Here is a 17,782-nt window from a genome sequence, read left to right as displayed (position 1 = left end):
AAAAACATGTTACTTTCTGTAATTTTCTGCTCTTTATATATTCTAAAAGGGAAATGAAATAATTGAGTATGTGCCAGAGCGATATTAACAGCAACAGGTATTAACATATTAACAGCAATAAGGTATTTCAGTCTAATGATGACGTTTCACTTGAGAGACCTGGCCCTGCCTTTATGTTTTTTTACAAACGAAGACGAAGCTTCAACGTTCGAGCTCGGTGACGCGGGACACCGATTGTCACAGCTGTGGGTGAAGGGGCAGCTGCTTCCCTTCTCGGCGGGAGGAGCTGAGTCTCGGCAGCCGCCCGGGATGTGTCCGGGAGAGCTCGGACCTGTTGAGCCGGTAACTTCCCCCTCTCCCCGGCGGCTGCGGGGCCGGTCGGTGGGTCTGCGCCAAAGCGCCGCTCAGGGACGGTTTTCACACCTCGCTTAATATTTCCAGGCGCTTGGGCGCGACTTCCCGCTGGGCGGCGCTGCTCAGCCGCTCCCTCCGTCCCAGGTGTCCCGGCCCGGGCCTCGCCCTGCGGCGCTGCCGCCGCGGGAGTGACGCCCCCCCCCCCCCCCCGCAACCGGGGCACCGTCGAAGCCGCTGTTTCCCCTTTAAAGCCCCCCTCGGGCCCCGCCCTCTCAGCCGCTTCTCAGCCAATGAGCGCGCGGCGGCGGGAGGCGCCTGCGCTGGCTGCGTCCCCGCGGCCCAATGAGGGCGCTCCCTGCCGCGCGGCACGTCCGCCTCCCGCAGCGCCCGCCGGAGCGGAGCAGGAGTAGGAGCAGGCCCTGGCCGCGGCCCCGCCGGCCCCCGCCGCCGCCATGGTGGGCCGGGAGAAGGAGCTCAAGATCCGCTTCGTGCCGGGGTGCTGCGAGCTGGTGGAGGTGAGCGGCGAGAGGGGGCCTTTTCTCCGGGTGCGCAACCGGGGTCGGCGGGGGCTCCCGGGCCGGGCCCTGCGCTCAGCGCGGGGCGGTGTCGGCGGCTCTGCCCGCCCGCGGGGCCTGGTCTGCCGGCCGTGCGGGGGGCCCTGTGCCTCGCCGGGGCTGCCCGCCGGCTCTGGGGACTCGAGCGGTCGTTTATCTCCTGGCGTTACCCCCCGTGCGGGTGGTGTCGGTGTGTAGCAGGAAGCAGTGTCCGGTTTGCCCCTCTAAGGGTTAACCCGTTACCGCCAGCGGCCCCGCCGCACGGGGGAGGCTGCTCTCCGCCCGGGAAAGCGGGTTTCTCCCGCCCCGGGGGCGTAGCGGGGTCCGCGGCGGCGGAGCCTCCCGCACGTCGGTTCGCGCGGAGCAGTCTTCCCCCGGCCTCCACGGGCGCGGTCCCGGGCCCCGCTGCCGCCCCGGGGCTGTCGCGGCTGCAGGAGGGGGCTGCGGTGGAGTCGTTGCCCGGGAGAGGCTCTTTGGCCACACGGGATGTTACCAATCTGTGTTACCCCAGTGGCTTCCGGTGTTTGCGGGCGGTCTTTAAAATTGAGGTTTTTGAGTTCATCGTGATTTTGTCAAGTTTGGTTTTTATATAAAGCTTAAAAAGTTCTTGTATCTCAGTTTTTGTATTAAAAAGGTTTTTCGACTTCTTACCTTCGCACTTTACTATTTCTGTAAACTGTATCTTATTTTCTATTTGGTAGCATCTACAAAGTAATCTCAGATTTTATAAATGGTAACTTTTAATCTTAGGGTGTTATTGCTTGGACATTTTTCTGTGAATGAGACTGCCAAGTCCAGTTTTTTTTTCTTATGTTAGTTTTTATTCAGTGTTGAGCACCAAGTAAAGCAAAATAAAATTGGAAGCTTTATTATAAAGCTCAAAATAGTGCATTTAAATAGTGGGATTCAAAATGAGTTGCTCAGGTAGTGAGCAGGTTAATCCGTATTCGTTTGTCAGTCTGTGGACAGCTGTGAGGCAACAGCAGTAGCTTCTGTAACCAGCAGTGGAGCGTACCTCTTAAGAAAAAAGAGCAATAAATAACAACGTAAAGAAAATTTCTCTTTTCCCCAGGAAGATGTTGATATTCCCAGTAGGCGAGTTTTGATCACTGGTGCTACAGGACTTCTGGGCAGAGCCATGTTTAAAGAATTCCGTGAAAATAATTGGAATGCAGTTGGCTGTGGATACAGGAGAGCTCAGCCCAGGTTTGAACAGATCAATCTTCTGGACTCTGTGGCAGTTCATGACATCATCCATGACTTTCAGGTAAGCTCCTGGAGTATGAAGTAGAAGGACAAGGTACTTTCTACATCCAGGAATCAGCTGCAGTGCAGTTCTGATACTAAGTTCATGTGGCTTTACTGGGGCTTATGCTTTGGCAGAGCTCTGAAAAATTACACGCTGCCTTTTCTGCCGCGTCTGGAGCGTAGGTTTGCTCTGCAGTTACAGACAGATCTCAACTTTGCTGTCGTTACCACAGACGGGCTGCAGGTAACGGACGGAGGTGTCAATACACGTGTGTTGACAGGCAAAAGAAAAAGATGAATGTGAGTTACTGACACAGTAACACGACACGGTTCTTTCAGATTTGAAGGATACTTGAATACATCAGCAGCAGCCACGTCTAGCACACAAATTTACTGTTTTTTCAATGTGATTTGCAAGAGGAATACATAAAACCTGAACTACTTTATGTGGGGTGCCATTCTATAAAATAGTTTTAAATGCCTTGTTAATAGTTTGCATATGTCAAGTGTGTAAATGGCTTATCTAAAAATAGTTTGGCTAATGTTTTTTTTAAGTACTATTATGCATGCATGAGATAGATATGACAATTATATTTAATATTATTATACCAAGTTAAAAAGAAAAAAACCAAACAACTTTGATGGTGCTGTAAAATCAAAGCTACTGAAAGTCATAATTGCAAAATTAATTATTAATTGTTTTGGTATTCTAATACAAAATCTTCAAGCAGCATCGTTCTGTTTTACTTCATAAGGAAAACATGCTCCTCAGAATCCATGATTAAAAATACTACTACTACTACTATTATTACTTCTCTCCACTTAGTGGAATGCCTTTTTGCCTGAGGGAGTTCATCACTAGAGTTACGGTGCAACTGCAATCTCTTGACAACGTTTGTTGTTTAAAATTAGTCTTTAATTTCCAGCCTCATGTTATAGTGCATTGTGCTGCTGAGAGAAGGCCAGACATTGTGGAAAGTCAACCAGATGCTGCTTCTCAGCTCAATGTGGCTGCCTCAGGGAACTTGGCAAAAGAGGCAGGTAAGGAAACCATCTAATAGATTTGGTTTCTTGTTAAAATACTGCATTTATTTATCCAGGAACATCAATACAAACAAGTTGTATTTATGGCTGTCATTTCTGTGCTCAGTGTGCAGTGGATCCATTTTCTGTGGGGGTAGGATGCGTGTCTCTGGAGGATCAGTGAACAGACCAAGTGGGAATGAATGGGGCTAGAAGATGAGGTCCTTCAGAGATTGTTTAAAGGTTTATTGGGTTTTCAAACAAGGCATGAATTAAAATAGACTATTTATAAATGTATTTTCCCAGCTGGAGTTGGAGCGTTCCTGATCTACATCAGTACAGACTATGTATTTGATGGAACAAGCCCTCCTTACAAAGAGACTGACGTACCAAATCCCCTCAATTTATATGGTAAAACCAAACTGGAGGGTGAAAAGGCAGTCCTGGAAAACAACGAAGGTAAGAGTACACTCAGATATTTTTAATAGAGGCTTTTTATGTAGTTGTATATAAGCTTAATAGACTCATAAGTCAGCAGTAAAGTTGCAAAACCATGGAAACGAGATTTAGAAAAGAATGCGATTACGAGTCAGTCTCCTTGCTCTTAAATGGTTCCTACTGCTTATAGGTTGCCTACAGCTTTATTTCTTACTTGTTCTGATCTTCATCTGTGTTACCGGTCTCTGCTGATGGACATTCATGAGCCTTCATCTGCTGTGAATCAACTGTTCCTACAGAAGGATAAAATAGGTGGTCAATATATTGTAACAGCCCGAGCTTTCCCACACGTAATATATAGCTGCTGTTATTTAGGGAAATGCAGTGCACTTGATCTAAATGTATATTTACTTAAAGGGGGAGAAAACAGACTTGTGATTCAGTAATAATGCGGATAAAATGAAAATAGGCTTTTGTTGTTACTCTTTTGGTTTTGTTGCTGATCTCCTGTCTTGCTCTCATGACGTATCATTGGGCCATTTGCACCCACCTGGCTCGCTTCACACATCACATTCCTGCTTGTTACACTGGCCAAAGGGTTAGTAACACAGTTCAGGTTTTAAGCAAACATTTTTTCTTTATTTAGGTCTCTTCTTAATGAAAATGTGCATTCAAAATATACAAACATAATTTAAAAAAATTCTACGTTCGCTTGTATTTAAAAAGAGAGGTTTGGTTGTTTCTAGGTAGTGTGCTGTCAGTCTCCAGTACCTGATTATAAGGAAAGAAGCATTTTTATTGTCTTAAAGAATTTGAAGAAAACAATCTCGGAGCACTTGCAGAAGAGGCTTTTGATATGACAACAGGACAATCACCCACACTGTGATTCTGCTGTGCCTAACCAGAGAATTGTATAGTTCATAAATTAGTGTGATGGTCTTTCAGTAAGTAATTACATACTGTATTTGAAAATGAGAGGCCTTAATATAGGTTTGGCAGTACTAGTAAGAAACAGACTTCCTAAAAAATACTTTAAGTCAGAATCAATTTAAATAAAAAGTCACTGACTCCACCTCATACATAAGTACCATCTCTGAAAGTGACTGTGGTGCTGTTTGTTCCCCCTTCCAGACTGGTCCTTCCCCCACTCATTGCCTCAGTTCTGTTTCACAGCCTTTCTGAGCGTGAGCTGCCGGACAGGTGTGGGTGCAGCGGTGGTATTATTAGCAGAAGGAATTTCGAGGTGGTGCTGAGTGAGATGCTTGAAAATGTTAATTTGGTTGTTTCATACAAATATAAATATTTTACATATATTAGTCATACAACCACTAATTTGCTAATACTGTATTAGGTAGAACTCAGTCTATCAAATGTCTGTAGTTGCGTGAAGAACTTCCCTGCCCGTTTCTGTTGTATAATGCAAGAATCTTCACAAATAATGTGGGTTTTGCCTATTTTTTAAAAAAAATGTTTTTCTTTGGTTGGGAGAGGATACAAGTTACATTTAGTACTTATGCTTATACAATGACAAAGTTTCAGTGCATCTTCAGAACTGAAAATAATGAAGGTAACGCTCCCCAAGTCTCAGCTCTCGGAGAACAAAAAAGGCAGTCTTTTTCTCAAATAATTAATATTTCTAAACATAATAAAAAAGAGATATTTCAAGCAGTATTTAAAGACAGGAAGAACATATTTGTTGAGTGACCAAATAACTGTTTTTAGAGCAGGAGGAAATCAGTGTCATGTTTGGTTTTTAATTGTATTTGTTTTTCTTGTGTAAGTGCTTGTTTCTGTTTATTTTTTTCTGATTTTTGTTTGCTGCTTCTTTTTGTTTTTCTAATAGCTATAGCATTTTTCCACCCATCTTTAAGAATTGCAATGATTTGGTGACTTCCACTTCCAATTTCAGGACTGATTTATTTATTTTTTTTCTTTAAGTAAAAATAGCTGTATTGCTTCTAATGAATTTGTCATAGCCCTCTTGGACTTCCCCTCAAAGAGGCCTTTTGAGTCTCCATGGCTGAGATAGACTGGTACGATGTGTTCCACCATAAAATATCCTTCTCTTTGCACTTCTTTACTGTTACTTTAATTTCTCAAATCACAATCTTGAAATCTTAATATTGTTTACTACTGTATCCTGTGAACCTATTCCTTATTTGTCAAGCTTTCTGTTAATTCCAAGGTTCATGTCTTTTTTCCGGGTAAATAATATCCTCCTGTGTGCAGGAGGCTTCTGCATGCTGGGCGAGAAATCTTTGTAATTGGTGCCTGAATATGGTGATTTGTCATTGGTGGGAATTGCTGTTCTGGCTGTTTCCAGGGAGGATGGGGAGTGCTGGAGTAACTGCATAGGGCACTTGGGGTTTTTAAATTTTTTAATTTTAGTTCTAACCCAAACAGGCTGCCATTTTTCTCCTGCAGTGTTAATGAAAGCTTGTTAACTTTATAGAAACCAATGGCATAAACAAAAACAATTTTACATAAACTGAAGTGTTTATAAACTATTTTAATTGATATAAATTAAAATTATATTCTGAGGGCAAAAATATTAATTGCATTTTCATTGTGCTTTGTAGATGCTTAATATCACCAGCATATTTCTTAACGCTTCCAGAACACTTTTCAGGTGATGCTACAGCATTCATGCCTAGTCATAACAATGGTAATGCTTATTAAAATAATCTTTCTTTTAGATGCTGCAGTACTTCGGATTCCTGTCTTGTATGGAGAGGTAGAAAGACTGGAGGAAAGTGCTGTGACTGTTATGTTTGATAAAGTGCAGTTCAGTAATAAATCTGCCAACATGGACCACTGGCAACAAAGATTTCCTACTAATGTCAAGGATGTAGCAAGTGTTTGCAGACAACTCGCCGAGAAGAGGATGCTGGTAAGAATTTAAATCAAGGTAAAATCAGTTCAGGTTCTTGGCTTTGTTTCTGAAGAACTGAGAACTTCATGTAATGTGCATTATTCTTTGCATTTCTAGAACAGTGGGAGGGAAGAATGAACTAGCTGTAATACTGCAGTATCTTTACATGACAGTGTGTGGATATTCTGGTATTTGAAACAAAAGTCAGGAAACTGATGGAACGTCCATCTGAAAATTGTCATGTGTCTCCTAGTATACAGGACAGAAATGTAAATACTTAATGTCATATGCCTTTTACAAATTGCCAGTTTGGACTCAAAAAACCTATGGTGGTTGAATGTAATTCTCAAAGATGCTGTTGTTTATTGTATTAAGAACACTGAAGTGGCAAAAAAAAAAAGCCACTGGACTTAAATACTTTATTGTATTTATTCACCAGAGCACCTTCAGATTGCCACATTCATTTTTCACACATATACCTTTGAAAAAAATGAACCACGTACGGTGGATGTGGTGCAATCAGTTTGATAGGATTTGTACATGGTTTGCAGATGAACATTCAGAATGTGTGTGGTGCCTTTTGCGTTTGTTTTTGAGTAAGTGAATAGCATAGAACAGCCGAGTTCCTCCTCCCCAGCTATTTGACTTCACCTGGTTGGCTTGGTCCTTACCCTCCTGTTAATTCTACACAATACAAGTTCTTTGTGAAAAGGCAGGTCAGATACACGTAATACCAGTTTTCAGGTTCAATCCCTAGTTGGATGTTCTCTGAAAACGTGCAAGACATTTCCATAACATCAGTGAGGTACTGAAACATTCCTTTCAAGATAGGATCTTGCTGGAAGATTATTCTGCCCAATTCTTGTGCAGGAATTAGTCGGAGTGCTAACTACCTTCTTTTTTTCACCTGTGCTTCCTGTTTCTTCTGTAGGACCCATCAGTAAAAGGAACGTTTCACTGGTCTGGCAATGAACAGATGACTAAGTATGAAATGGCGTGTGCAATTGCAGATGCTTTCAACCTTCCCAGCAGCCACTTGAGACCGGTGAGCCACGTGTTGTTTGATGTGTAGAAAGACGGATGTGCTCTATCCTTTCAAGCAGTAGGTCTCATGCTAGTTGTACAGGGGAGCTTCCTCTTCAGGAGGATCTGTGTGCGTGTGTCTCGCACAGCAGATGTATTGCTGAGGATGCTGTCTGGTGTCTTAACACAGGAAAACAGCAGCTGTTTTGACCTGCTGAATTGGGAAAATTGCCCAGTCCGTCAGTAACCAGTTTCGCAGTCTGTAGTGTAATGGTATTTTTGTAGAACAGTTCCCCTTATTCAGGAGTAAATTCATATTGTTGTATTTTGTCCTTAAAACAACTTAAAGATTGACAAGCCATTAGCTCGATGCTAGGAACCTGCAAGAACTTTTCCATGATGTCCAGATTTTTTTCTGAATACCATGCACTTGAGAACTTCACATCATTTTTGCTTAAAACAGGTGGTCTTCAGTTTTATTGACACTTAAAAGTAAGACTGCTCTTAAAGACATACTGGTAATGTTTTGAGAAACCAGCATGTAAATAAGATATTTATATCCAAAATGAATTCCAAGGATTCTGAATTAGTAAAGGGTGGAACTGAAATGTGGCTTGGAAGATCGAGAGAAAAAGAATGGAGAATACTAAGTTAGATTTGGACAGAAAAAATTCAGACTGTTTCTCTTCCAGTATATGGATTGAGACATGGTTCTGTCAACACTTTAGAGCGTTTTTTACCTTGTGATTATAGTCATAGGGTGAAAGTAGGAATAAAACATAGAAAAGCATTACTGGTAAGCAGTAATCGAGTGAGAAAAATTTAAATTAAGACACCTTGTGTCGATCTGCCTGACATTTCTTAGGTTGAAATGTAGTTAACCACAAAAGAAGCAAACAAACAAAAATACCCCAACCTGAAACCAAAAACCTCCCCAGTAGTTGGGAGCGAGGAGGGGAATGTACCTTTATAGAAAGCTAGGAAAGGAAAACCACTAAATGAGCATGTATAAGAAAAAATATTTTTCTGTCAGTTCTGATTACTTGGTGTGTTGGGGTTTTTCTTCTGTTTATTTTTCAGATTACCGATTGTCCAGTTGTGGGTGCTCTTCGTCCGAGGAATGCTCAGCTAGACTGCTCCAAGCTGGAGATGCTGGGGATAGGTCAGAGAACACCATTTCGAGTAGGGATCAAAGAATCTCTTTGGCCTTTCCTTGTTGACAAGAGATGGAGGCAGACAGTCTTCCATTAGTTTGTAACTTTTTTAGTAAAAGTATGGTATGTGGCACTTTTTTAAAAGAAAAAAAAAATAGTTTTGTATGAGTGTTCTTAAATTGTGACATATATGAGTTTTCATTTAATTGGGTAAACATATGGTCTTGCACTAGTGAAATTGTTACCCTAAAAGAAGTTCAGTGACAAAACCTGAGCCTATTTGATGTCATGGATCTTTCCTTTCGTTTGTACCAGTTGAACTTAATGTCTATTCCTAGCGGATTATGGTTCTTAGTACCATTTGATGCTGAGAATGACTCATCACTTGTACACTTACTTTTGGCTGAAATATGTTGTTGATGCTTAAGGTCTGTGCCATTGTTGTATATACCATTTCTCTTCATTAAAAGACATGGTCAGTTACTTTATTACCACAAATCTGAGGTTTTTGTTTTTAACTTCTGGAGGTGTTCTTATGAAGTTAAACTGAAGTAGGAATTGTTAAATGTTTGTTTTGCTTGAGCTCTGATCAAAATGTTTTTTTAAAAAAGTGAAACTTTATTTTTGCAATTATCAAGTGTACTTTTTATGCTTGAAATATTTTCAGAATGTTCTGTAACTTGAATGCTTGCAGCTTCATATTTGTACTGTAAGTTGTATGCATTTGTTTTAATGGTGACATATTAAAGCTAGGAGAGGGTTGGGAGGGTGAGGGACAAATAGTTTTGACCTGGGTTTTTTTGGGCAGGGGAACTTGAGTTGGATGATTTTGTTTTTTTCTTGAGCGGGGGGGGTTGTTTGTGTTTTGTATAAAAGCATGTAATACCTTCATCTTTCTATTTCTTTTGGGTAATATTTGGGACTGGTGAAATTAGGGGGAGGAAGATGTTTGTTAGTCAACATGTGCGAGAGGGAGAGGAAAAGTATTTGAAGAATTTGTAGCACTGCGGCTTCTTTTGCACAGACTCTCAGGTCTTGCACTGATGTAGCTTGTTCTGGAAAAGCAAAGCATGTATGATGAAGGTTTGCACCATAATAATGTAACTGCAATAGTTTAATATAAGCGAATCTTTAATCTGCTTTAGTCTAGTCCTTGAAGTTGGACTCAAATAGCCAGGTAAAGTGGAGGAAGAACATGGTTTGCAAAGGTTAACTTCCTTCTGAAGTTGTAGAATCAGCAATTGAAATGTTCTGAGATAGCCAGCAGATGATTGTTAAAACTAGGAAAAGCTGTATTTGAATGATCATTTATTTTTCTGAGGTTGAAATGAAGGGGGAGGGGAAGATGTTCAGCTTTTATTTAAAGAAAAAAAAAAAGGGAGAGGGGCACAACACAAAAATAAACCAAATGAATATCTTCTAAAGGTCAGCTTTATATTCAGTCATTTAATTTCCATCTGGCATACATTAAGAGTTCGTAATCCCGTTATGTTTTTAGTCTGAAGTCCTGATATACACATGGTAAACTATCTCCCAAATGACAATAAATATATATTGCCAGCATGAAAAATGGTTGTTGATTCTTTCTTTACCATCAGCATTTGTTTATCTGAATCATAAATATTTGCAACTTTTCTTGAAATCTGTGCACTCTTTCAGTGATTTCCACACCCCCCGCCCCTCCTTAATTCAATGAGATGAAGGTTTGAAAATCTGAGCCTGAAACATGCTGTGCCTTAGTGCTTGGTCAGGAGGATTCTGAGTACATCCTATCCACTTGCAGGCAGCTAAGTTCATATTAAATTTGAGACTATACTTTTTTTAAAAATCACAGTGAATTTAAAACTGATATGAAAAATCTGGGATGGGGATAATAAAAACCACAGGAAGAAAAAAAAATTTACTGTTCCCTGAGGTGGCATATATAATCAGAAGTGACACATTAATTAAAATCAAGTAGCTGAGTAATTTTCTAAGTGGTATTGTTTTTATTTCGTTTCCATTTTAAAAATGTGGGAATATACATTAATATTTGGAAGGCAGTATATGCCATTCTGGATTAACTGCTGATTTTTGTTAAACTGTTCTCAAAATGCTTACTGCTATACTGACAAAAAGAAAAGTGGTTGTTGCAATACTGACTAGGGCAGTATTCAATCCTGTACTTTTTTTTTTTTTTAAATAAAGGGGCTTTTTTTCAACATGATGCAAAACTGTCTCTTCTACCTGCAGGGAAGTGCTCTAACCATCCATTCCCTTCCACTAGTACAATCTAATTGGCAGTGCATCCATTATTGTAAACAGAGCAGTTTGACCAGGAAGGAAAAAGGACTTTTTGCCCATACATAAAGCACCCATTAGGGATGAGTTGGGCATTTTACTGGGAGAAGAGAATTGGAATTTTGAATTTTTCTCACACAGCACTTGCTGAAGTTCTAAATTTGCAGAATCATTTTTTGTGCCTAGTAAAATCTGTAATTGTTCAAACAGTAAAGGTGGGTTTGGGGAACTCGGTATTCCAGATAATATTTTTGTATAAGCTATATGATTTAATTCACGTATGTTTTGCACCTTGTATACACTGTTCCCCAGCTCAATATTTAATTTTTCCGCTCAAAAAGAGGGAGTATGTATTCATTTGAAAAAAGAAGGGTTTAGAGGTAGTTACTATACTGTTTTAACTCTGGAGTAAGTTTCAAAGGATGACAGTGTGATTGGAAGATATAAAGATGACAAGAGATGTATCGAAAAAAAAGGGATTTTTCTAAGTTGCACTCTTGATTAGTCGGATGACCAAGGACACAGAAAAATCAAATCTTAAGGCAATATGAGTTTTCCCACCTTTTACTGCATCCCTTTCACAAGAAGTTGTTTAGATATATTAAAAGGCTATGTTCAATGAAAACTATATTCCCAGCTATACAGCAGTCCAAGGGTTTTGTTACTAGTGTGTTTTAAAAATGTCTTGGATGCAATTTTGACAACTAAAAAGTTATTTTGAAGTTTAAGGAAGGTTTTAAAGTAGGTCACACTGACTATAATTGAGTTAAAAGGGTAGCTCCTTTCGTTCATTGACTTTGACAGCATGGCTCAAAAAGTATAACAGATTGAAGATTCACTATGTTAATCCTTTTGACCAGGAATTTTGGGGTAATTGTGTCTAAATCCTGGCAAGGTGATCATGAACATCAAGCTGTCATAATTAAGACGTGGGAAGTCCCAAGCTGAGATATTAAATCCTTTTGTATAAATGCATGTTAAGGTCTGGATTCTGCTCAGGTAAATATACATTTTATTTCAGTATGTTCACGATTAAATTTAGAAATCTATTTAGTGATGTATTTTCCATTTTGCTCTGTATGTAGTTTATGAAAAATAAACACCAAACTCCATCTGGCTACCATTTCTTTATTTTAATACCATAATCCGAAGGCTGTGACTGACTACAAAAACGAAAGGCAAGTATGTTCTTAAATGTCATGTCTGTTCATTTTGTAGTTTTCCAGCCAAGAAAAAATGTTTTTAATGCTTAAAAGGTGAAAATCATAGCTTTTACATATAAGTTACAAAATCAGTTACAGTCTATCATCTTTGACAAAAATATTTAAACCAAAATACAGAAACAACAGTTCCTCTTACCTTTTTCGTACCAAGTCAAGAACAGGGAATCATTATTTCCAGGGTTCCATTAAGAAATGAAAAATTAGTTAACTCGGTCATTTCTGTGAAGGGAATACTACCGTTCAGTTAGATCTCGTCAGAGGTTATCTGCACCCTCAGCATCCCCCCACCATAAGGCAAGAGTACAAGTTGCCCCGGAGAAACGTAGTCTCCAAGACACTTTATTACTAGACAGACACCTTTCATGACATTTCCCTCCTTTGGTTATAGATATCCGAGAGCTCTTGATATTACAAGAGACAGTGAAACTAGCCCTGTAATTTTCCAATCATTTTTAAGCTATGCTGTTGTTGAAAGATTTGGTCATACTCTTCCCTTTTCTTCTCTGGCTTTGTGTTTCTGGCTCCATGGCTCTGTAGGTATTTGTGTCAGTCAACAAGAGCTCAGGAACCGCTTGGGGTCAAAATCATTGTGATTGCATGAGACACAATCTCTGTGCAGAGGAAAGAATGGCTTCTTTTTACAGAAGCAGTGCCAATTTCTGCCAGCTTAGTGATTGTGGAAGTATGGCATTACAGAGTCAGTGCTGCTTGAATCCTCATTCTAGGGTTATTTGATGTTTATATTCATTTATTCATTGTGCTCTGTCAGCCAAGGGGATAAAGAAAGAAAAGTCACTGGTTTCAAAGTCTCATTTTCTGTGTAGACTGCAAAGAGGCACTTCACTTTTTATCTTCCAGGCCTTCTAAACTTCTAAAGGACAGATTTTCATGAATGAAACGAGGTTTCTTATCTCATCTGGTCTCTTCTGATTTATTTCTACATAAAGGTGAGATAAACAACATATGGATTTTTCTCTAAACTGAAAGTAAAATGAAGTTGAACTTAGCGTTTTATAAATGATTCAGTTCTTTTCTAGGTCTCCACTATTGTTAAGATGAAATACAATATTGAAATTAAAAAATATTAATGCAACCTATTTACTTAATTTCAAGAGAAATGTGACTTGTTGACCTAGTGTTGTGCCCTTTCTCTACTGTCTAAAGCTAATTTTATTAGCATGGTTTCGTAGCAGCGATATCTGTTAATAGCTTTGCAAAGAGAAGAGTTTAATGTAGTTCTTCAGTGACAGAACTCTGTTTTTAAACTCAGTACTTTCTGGTTTATTGCTGGGCTGAGGCACCGCAAAAAGGTTGTCACTGTAAACCTTCACAAAGTTGCCATTCTGTCCACTTGCTGCTAAAGTTTGTTGTAAATAACTAAAGTATGGATCAGTTCCAAAAATGGCATGCTTCTCTGCTTGTAACTGATAAACTGAAAAGCCATCAGGGAAAGGTAGAGAATTCTTATTAGACCAGTGGTCTTGAAGCCATGAAGCAATATCTGCTACCAATTTCCCAGAAAGTTGGGCTCCTGCGAGTTCAATAGGAACCTGACATTTTTCAGGAGTGAGTCATTTGAGGAAATTTCTTGGCTGTTTTGGGAAGCACAAAGGTATAAGAAGTGTTTTGCTTTCCAGTAGAAGCTCTGTAGCAGAAGTGCCAGTGATGTAATCTCCAAGGGCTTTTGTGCACAGCTGGACCTTCATGCCCATCAGATTTATAAAGCAGTTTGTTGCCAGTTTCTTTCTAAAAGAAGCTACTCTCTCCTTCCATTCCAAATTTCCAATTTGCTAATACACAAATTCCCAATTTGCTAAGGATTTTGCAAATAAAATAAAATAAAATAAAATAAAATAAATGTATGAACTTGCTAGATTCTCTTACATTCCAAAATTCAATATTTTCTCTGTTAAGTGCTGAAAGACAAGTAAAACTGATGTAATAAGCTCTACATACCCACTCTGCTTTGGTACTCTGGCAATCATAGTTTATGGGAAGAAAGTGAAACAGGAAAATCAGATAATGTATTAAATCCTTTTGGTTATTAAGAGCCACATTTTGGCAAACTTATATGAAAATCTCTAGGAAAACATAATTTCAGTCCAAATCTTTTAGCTTCTCTCATTTCCTCCTATATGTTATACTGGAGATTTCAAATAAAACCAGGTTGTCAGAAGTTGGTGACATTTCTCATCACACAAAAAGAAATGTAAGTTACAAAATGGCAGATTGGCATTTTTCCCATCTTCTGCCTGCTGTCTGGAAGAGGATCTGGCCACGTGATCAATGCACCTGTCAGTTCCATATTAAATTACTATAGCTGAAAGAAGGCAGAAGCCATTTGCACCAAATGCTGCATCCCTGAGCAAAGGATGGCACTCTGATACACTAGGCTACAGTTGTTCTGTTGTCCACTCAAAACTAATATACTGATTCGTCAAGCTATAACTGGCTTAGGATGCAACCACATCAGTAGCCTTTCCCATACCCATTATAAGCCTTTGAGAAGACACATTTAAAAAGCTATTGAGACACATGGGTACTACAACTTAAGCAGTGGAGTTGGGGATTTTAATGTGTGTATTTATGGGAGGGATACCGCTCAGAGAACATCTCAGATTCTGTGAAATGCAGTGAGCAGATTACTTCATAAAATCCAGTCATGTTGCTGCCCAGGCTTTCTTTGCTGTGTAATGTGTTAGTTCAGTTCTTAATACAGATTCACAGGAGGCTCAGAAAGTATGGTGGCATGAAGGCTAACTTTTGCTCCAAAGCACCCTAACACACCTTCAGGAGGTACCTGCAGGAGCTCCATGGTGCCCTATGCCTGCCTGGCATCTGTCCGAGCGGGCAGAAAGCAGGACAAACAGTCGGAGGGTATGAAGGCTGTCATGGATGTTCTCGTGTGCTGCTCCGTATGGACTGGTGACAGTGCCAGGAGCTGTAGGGCCACGAGGATTTAGGTGTTCTCTGTGTATGTTGGGGGTGGGAGGCAGGAACTAAAGTTTAAAAACAGTATTTAAGCTTGCTTTAGAATTTTTCTCTCTTTGATTACGGGCTGCAGTGACATGCCCAAATGTAATCCAAATTTAAATCTAATGTAAAGAGAAAACTCATTAGTGAACTGACAGACCTGTGCATATAACAGACACAGTTTTTGATGAGATTTTGGAGTTCAGAGATAAACTGAATGGTAAGCTTAGCATCATCTTGAGGGACCTTGAGTTGTAGCTTTGGGCTCAGGGAACTTGAGGCTTTGCAGTGTTGTTTGTTTACTTTACAACTTGTATTTGCCTGAATTTGTATTTAATTAAAACCTTAGAGAAATGAGACTCCTATTTGAAATGGCATCTTTATAACCTGAGAAAGGGCTCTTGAGGAGGATTGGCTGTTTTGTGACACTAGCTCCCAAAATAATGACTGCTGTGTAATGTTATAGGGCATTTGCCAGCATGAAAAATTGTCCTTAATAGTTAAGGAAAAAGAAAATGTGTGTAGACAGCAGAGATTAGGAGTTACATTAGCAAAGCTATTACAGAAAAGATTTCTGTCTGTGCTTAATGTTCCACTAATTTCACTAGGGTTCCTTGCCATGTTTACATTTAAGCACAGGCATAAAACTTCAAAGCATCAGTGCTAGGGAGTATCTTGATGAGGGGTGAACAAGGATACAGATTGTCCCCCTTACAAGTATTTTTAAGTTTTGATAATACTCTGTTGGAGTTGCTGTAATTCATGTCAGTATCAAAGATTGGAGCAGTTAAGTTCCAAATCTTTTTATTGCAGTCTAGGAACTGGTAGTGGTGGCAGTGAGTGTAATCACAGGGGCGTGGACCTGATCAGATCCCCAAAGCCACTGCTCCTACCCCAGCCCCAGTAACAATTCTGCTCTGGTGAGAGTGGGTGCAGATAGGGCTTCCACTGCATTTTATGGGATTGTTGTGTTGGTAAAAGGCAAAGGAGTGACTAAACAGCTTGTAGATTTTACTTGAAAGAAATTTGGGACAGCTAATTGCTCACACAGTAGCAGAGAAATTAGAGAAACATTTTATAGGAAAAGGTCCTCTTGTACCAACACACACACTTACACGATTCGAGCTAAGGGAACAGCTTAAGTGATCAGCAGTTGTGATAACCGGCTCTTAGTCCTTCATGCTGGCCCATTGCCAAAAGACAAAAAAGACACATTTGGCCCATATGTCCAGGGGGAGCTTCTTTTGAAACTCCAGGGTTGATGCATTTATAACCCCTGGTTGTACATAAAAACATTTTCTGAGCTGCTGCTATGCTCTTCTTCCCTCCACCACCACTGCAGCACACAACTCTTTATAGTCATCAGTAGGAATTTTAATTGCTTGGAATTCCTTATCCTCATTTTATTTATATATATACTCTATTTGCCTGCTATGTTTGATGCACAGCTTGTTGTGCTTGTTGCTTCTGTGACGTTTCCAAAACAGCCCTGTACTTTACAGTTTCAAATACCAGGTTCTGTTGTTGACTGTTGATTCAACCACTGTATTTTTAACTCAACAAGTGAATGATCTAATTTTCAGAATTACTGATCATCACCTAATAGCGACTGGCCTGGCAATTATGAATCATTAGAAAATAGGAAAATGAAGACAGCAGTTAGTTCTGTTCACTCAGGAGATCTAAAGAGCACAAATATCCCATATAAGTTCAGTTAATTCAACAGTAACCTTGAAGAACTCATCTCCAAGGCAAGCACCAGCCCTGAAACAAATATTGGAAGGACAATGCCAACTGCACCATTTCCGCTGTGAAGAAAATGGTGTCCTTCTCTGTAACAGCTGGAAGAAACAAATGGGATCAATTTACAATCCAGGAGAGGTGATGGAGGGCATGCTCAACAAGTCTGCAGATGGAACCAAATTGTGAGGAGCAGCTGGTATGCTCAAGGGCACGGCTGCCATTCAGAGGAATCTAAACTGGCTGCAGGAATGGACAACTGGGACCTTATGAAATTAACCAAAGACAAATGCCAAGTGTTGTCCGTGGGAAGGAAGAGCCCTTTGCAGTTGATCCAGGCTGGAGAGCAGCTCTGTAGGAAAGGCCCTGGGGTTCTGGCAGACAGGGAACTGCTGAGAAGAGTTGCTGAACAAGAGACAATGGACATAAACAGAAACATGAGTGGCTCACACTGGACATAAGGAAAGCCATTCACACCATGAAGACAGTTGGGCACTGGAACAGGTTGCCCAGAGAGGCTGTGCAGTTTCTATGCTTAGAGATTTTCAAGACCAGGCTGAATAAAGCCACCTGTTCTTACCTCAGAGCTGATCCTGATTAGAGCAGGTGGTCAGATTAGAGACCTCCTGTGGTCCCTTCTGACCTGAATTATCCCATGACAGAAAAATGTGAAGAGAATTACAAAAATATAGAAATAAATGAAATGTTATTTTATATTTATAAGCAGCAAATAGCCAGGAGGAAACTCAGTAAGAAAAGATGAAGATGAATGATGCTGGCACTGCCAGTGGCCTAAATGAATTTATTTGTCTTGTTATTCATGAGAAAGGCTGAAGAAGGTCAAATTCTGGAAACTGGAGTAAGTGAGATATTAAAAGGTTTTATGATTATGCAGGAGCA

General features: G+C 40.2%; 1 protein-coding gene across 1 annotated transcript; it reads left to right on the top strand.

Annotated features, from left to right (window-relative positions):
• The first annotated feature begins 720 nt into the window (after positions 1-720).
• On the top strand, positions 721-10,236 carry MAT2B (methionine adenosyltransferase II, beta). The gene is made up of 7 exons (XM_014948126.1): positions 721-869; positions 1,981-2,175; positions 3,083-3,197; positions 3,486-3,638; positions 6,314-6,507; positions 7,421-7,534; positions 8,593-10,236. The coding sequence occupies exons 1-7, from the start codon at positions 807-809 to the stop codon at positions 8,761-8,763; spliced, it is 1,005 nt and encodes a 334-aa protein (XP_014803612.1). The 5' UTR covers positions 721-806; the 3' UTR covers positions 8,764-10,236.
• The last annotated feature ends 7,546 nt before the right edge of the window (positions 10,237-17,782 follow it).

The sequence above is a fragment of the Calidris pugnax genome, unplaced genomic scaffold, assembly GCF_001431845.1.
Source record: "Calidris pugnax isolate Ruff unplaced genomic scaffold, ASM143184v1 scaffold27, whole genome shotgun sequence".
NCBI classification, from domain to species: domain Eukaryota; kingdom Metazoa; phylum Chordata; class Aves; order Charadriiformes; family Scolopacidae; genus Calidris; species Calidris pugnax.
The sequence above is the reverse complement of the archived record's forward strand: the minus strand, read 5'-3'. Positions and strand labels throughout refer to the sequence as shown.

Coding starts and splice junctions, on each gene's coding strand:
- MAT2B (XM_014948126.1), top strand. CDS start 807: ATGGTGGGCCGGGAGAAGGAGCTCAAGATCCGCTTCGTGCCGGGGTGC. Junction 3,639..6,313: donor AGTCCTGGAAAACAACGAAG/GTAAGAGTACAC, acceptor TCTTTCTTTTAG/ATGCTGCAGTACTTCGGATT. Junction 7,535..8,592: donor CCAGCAGCCACTTGAGACCG/GTGAGCCACGTG, acceptor TTTATTTTTCAG/ATTACCGATTGTCCAGTTGT.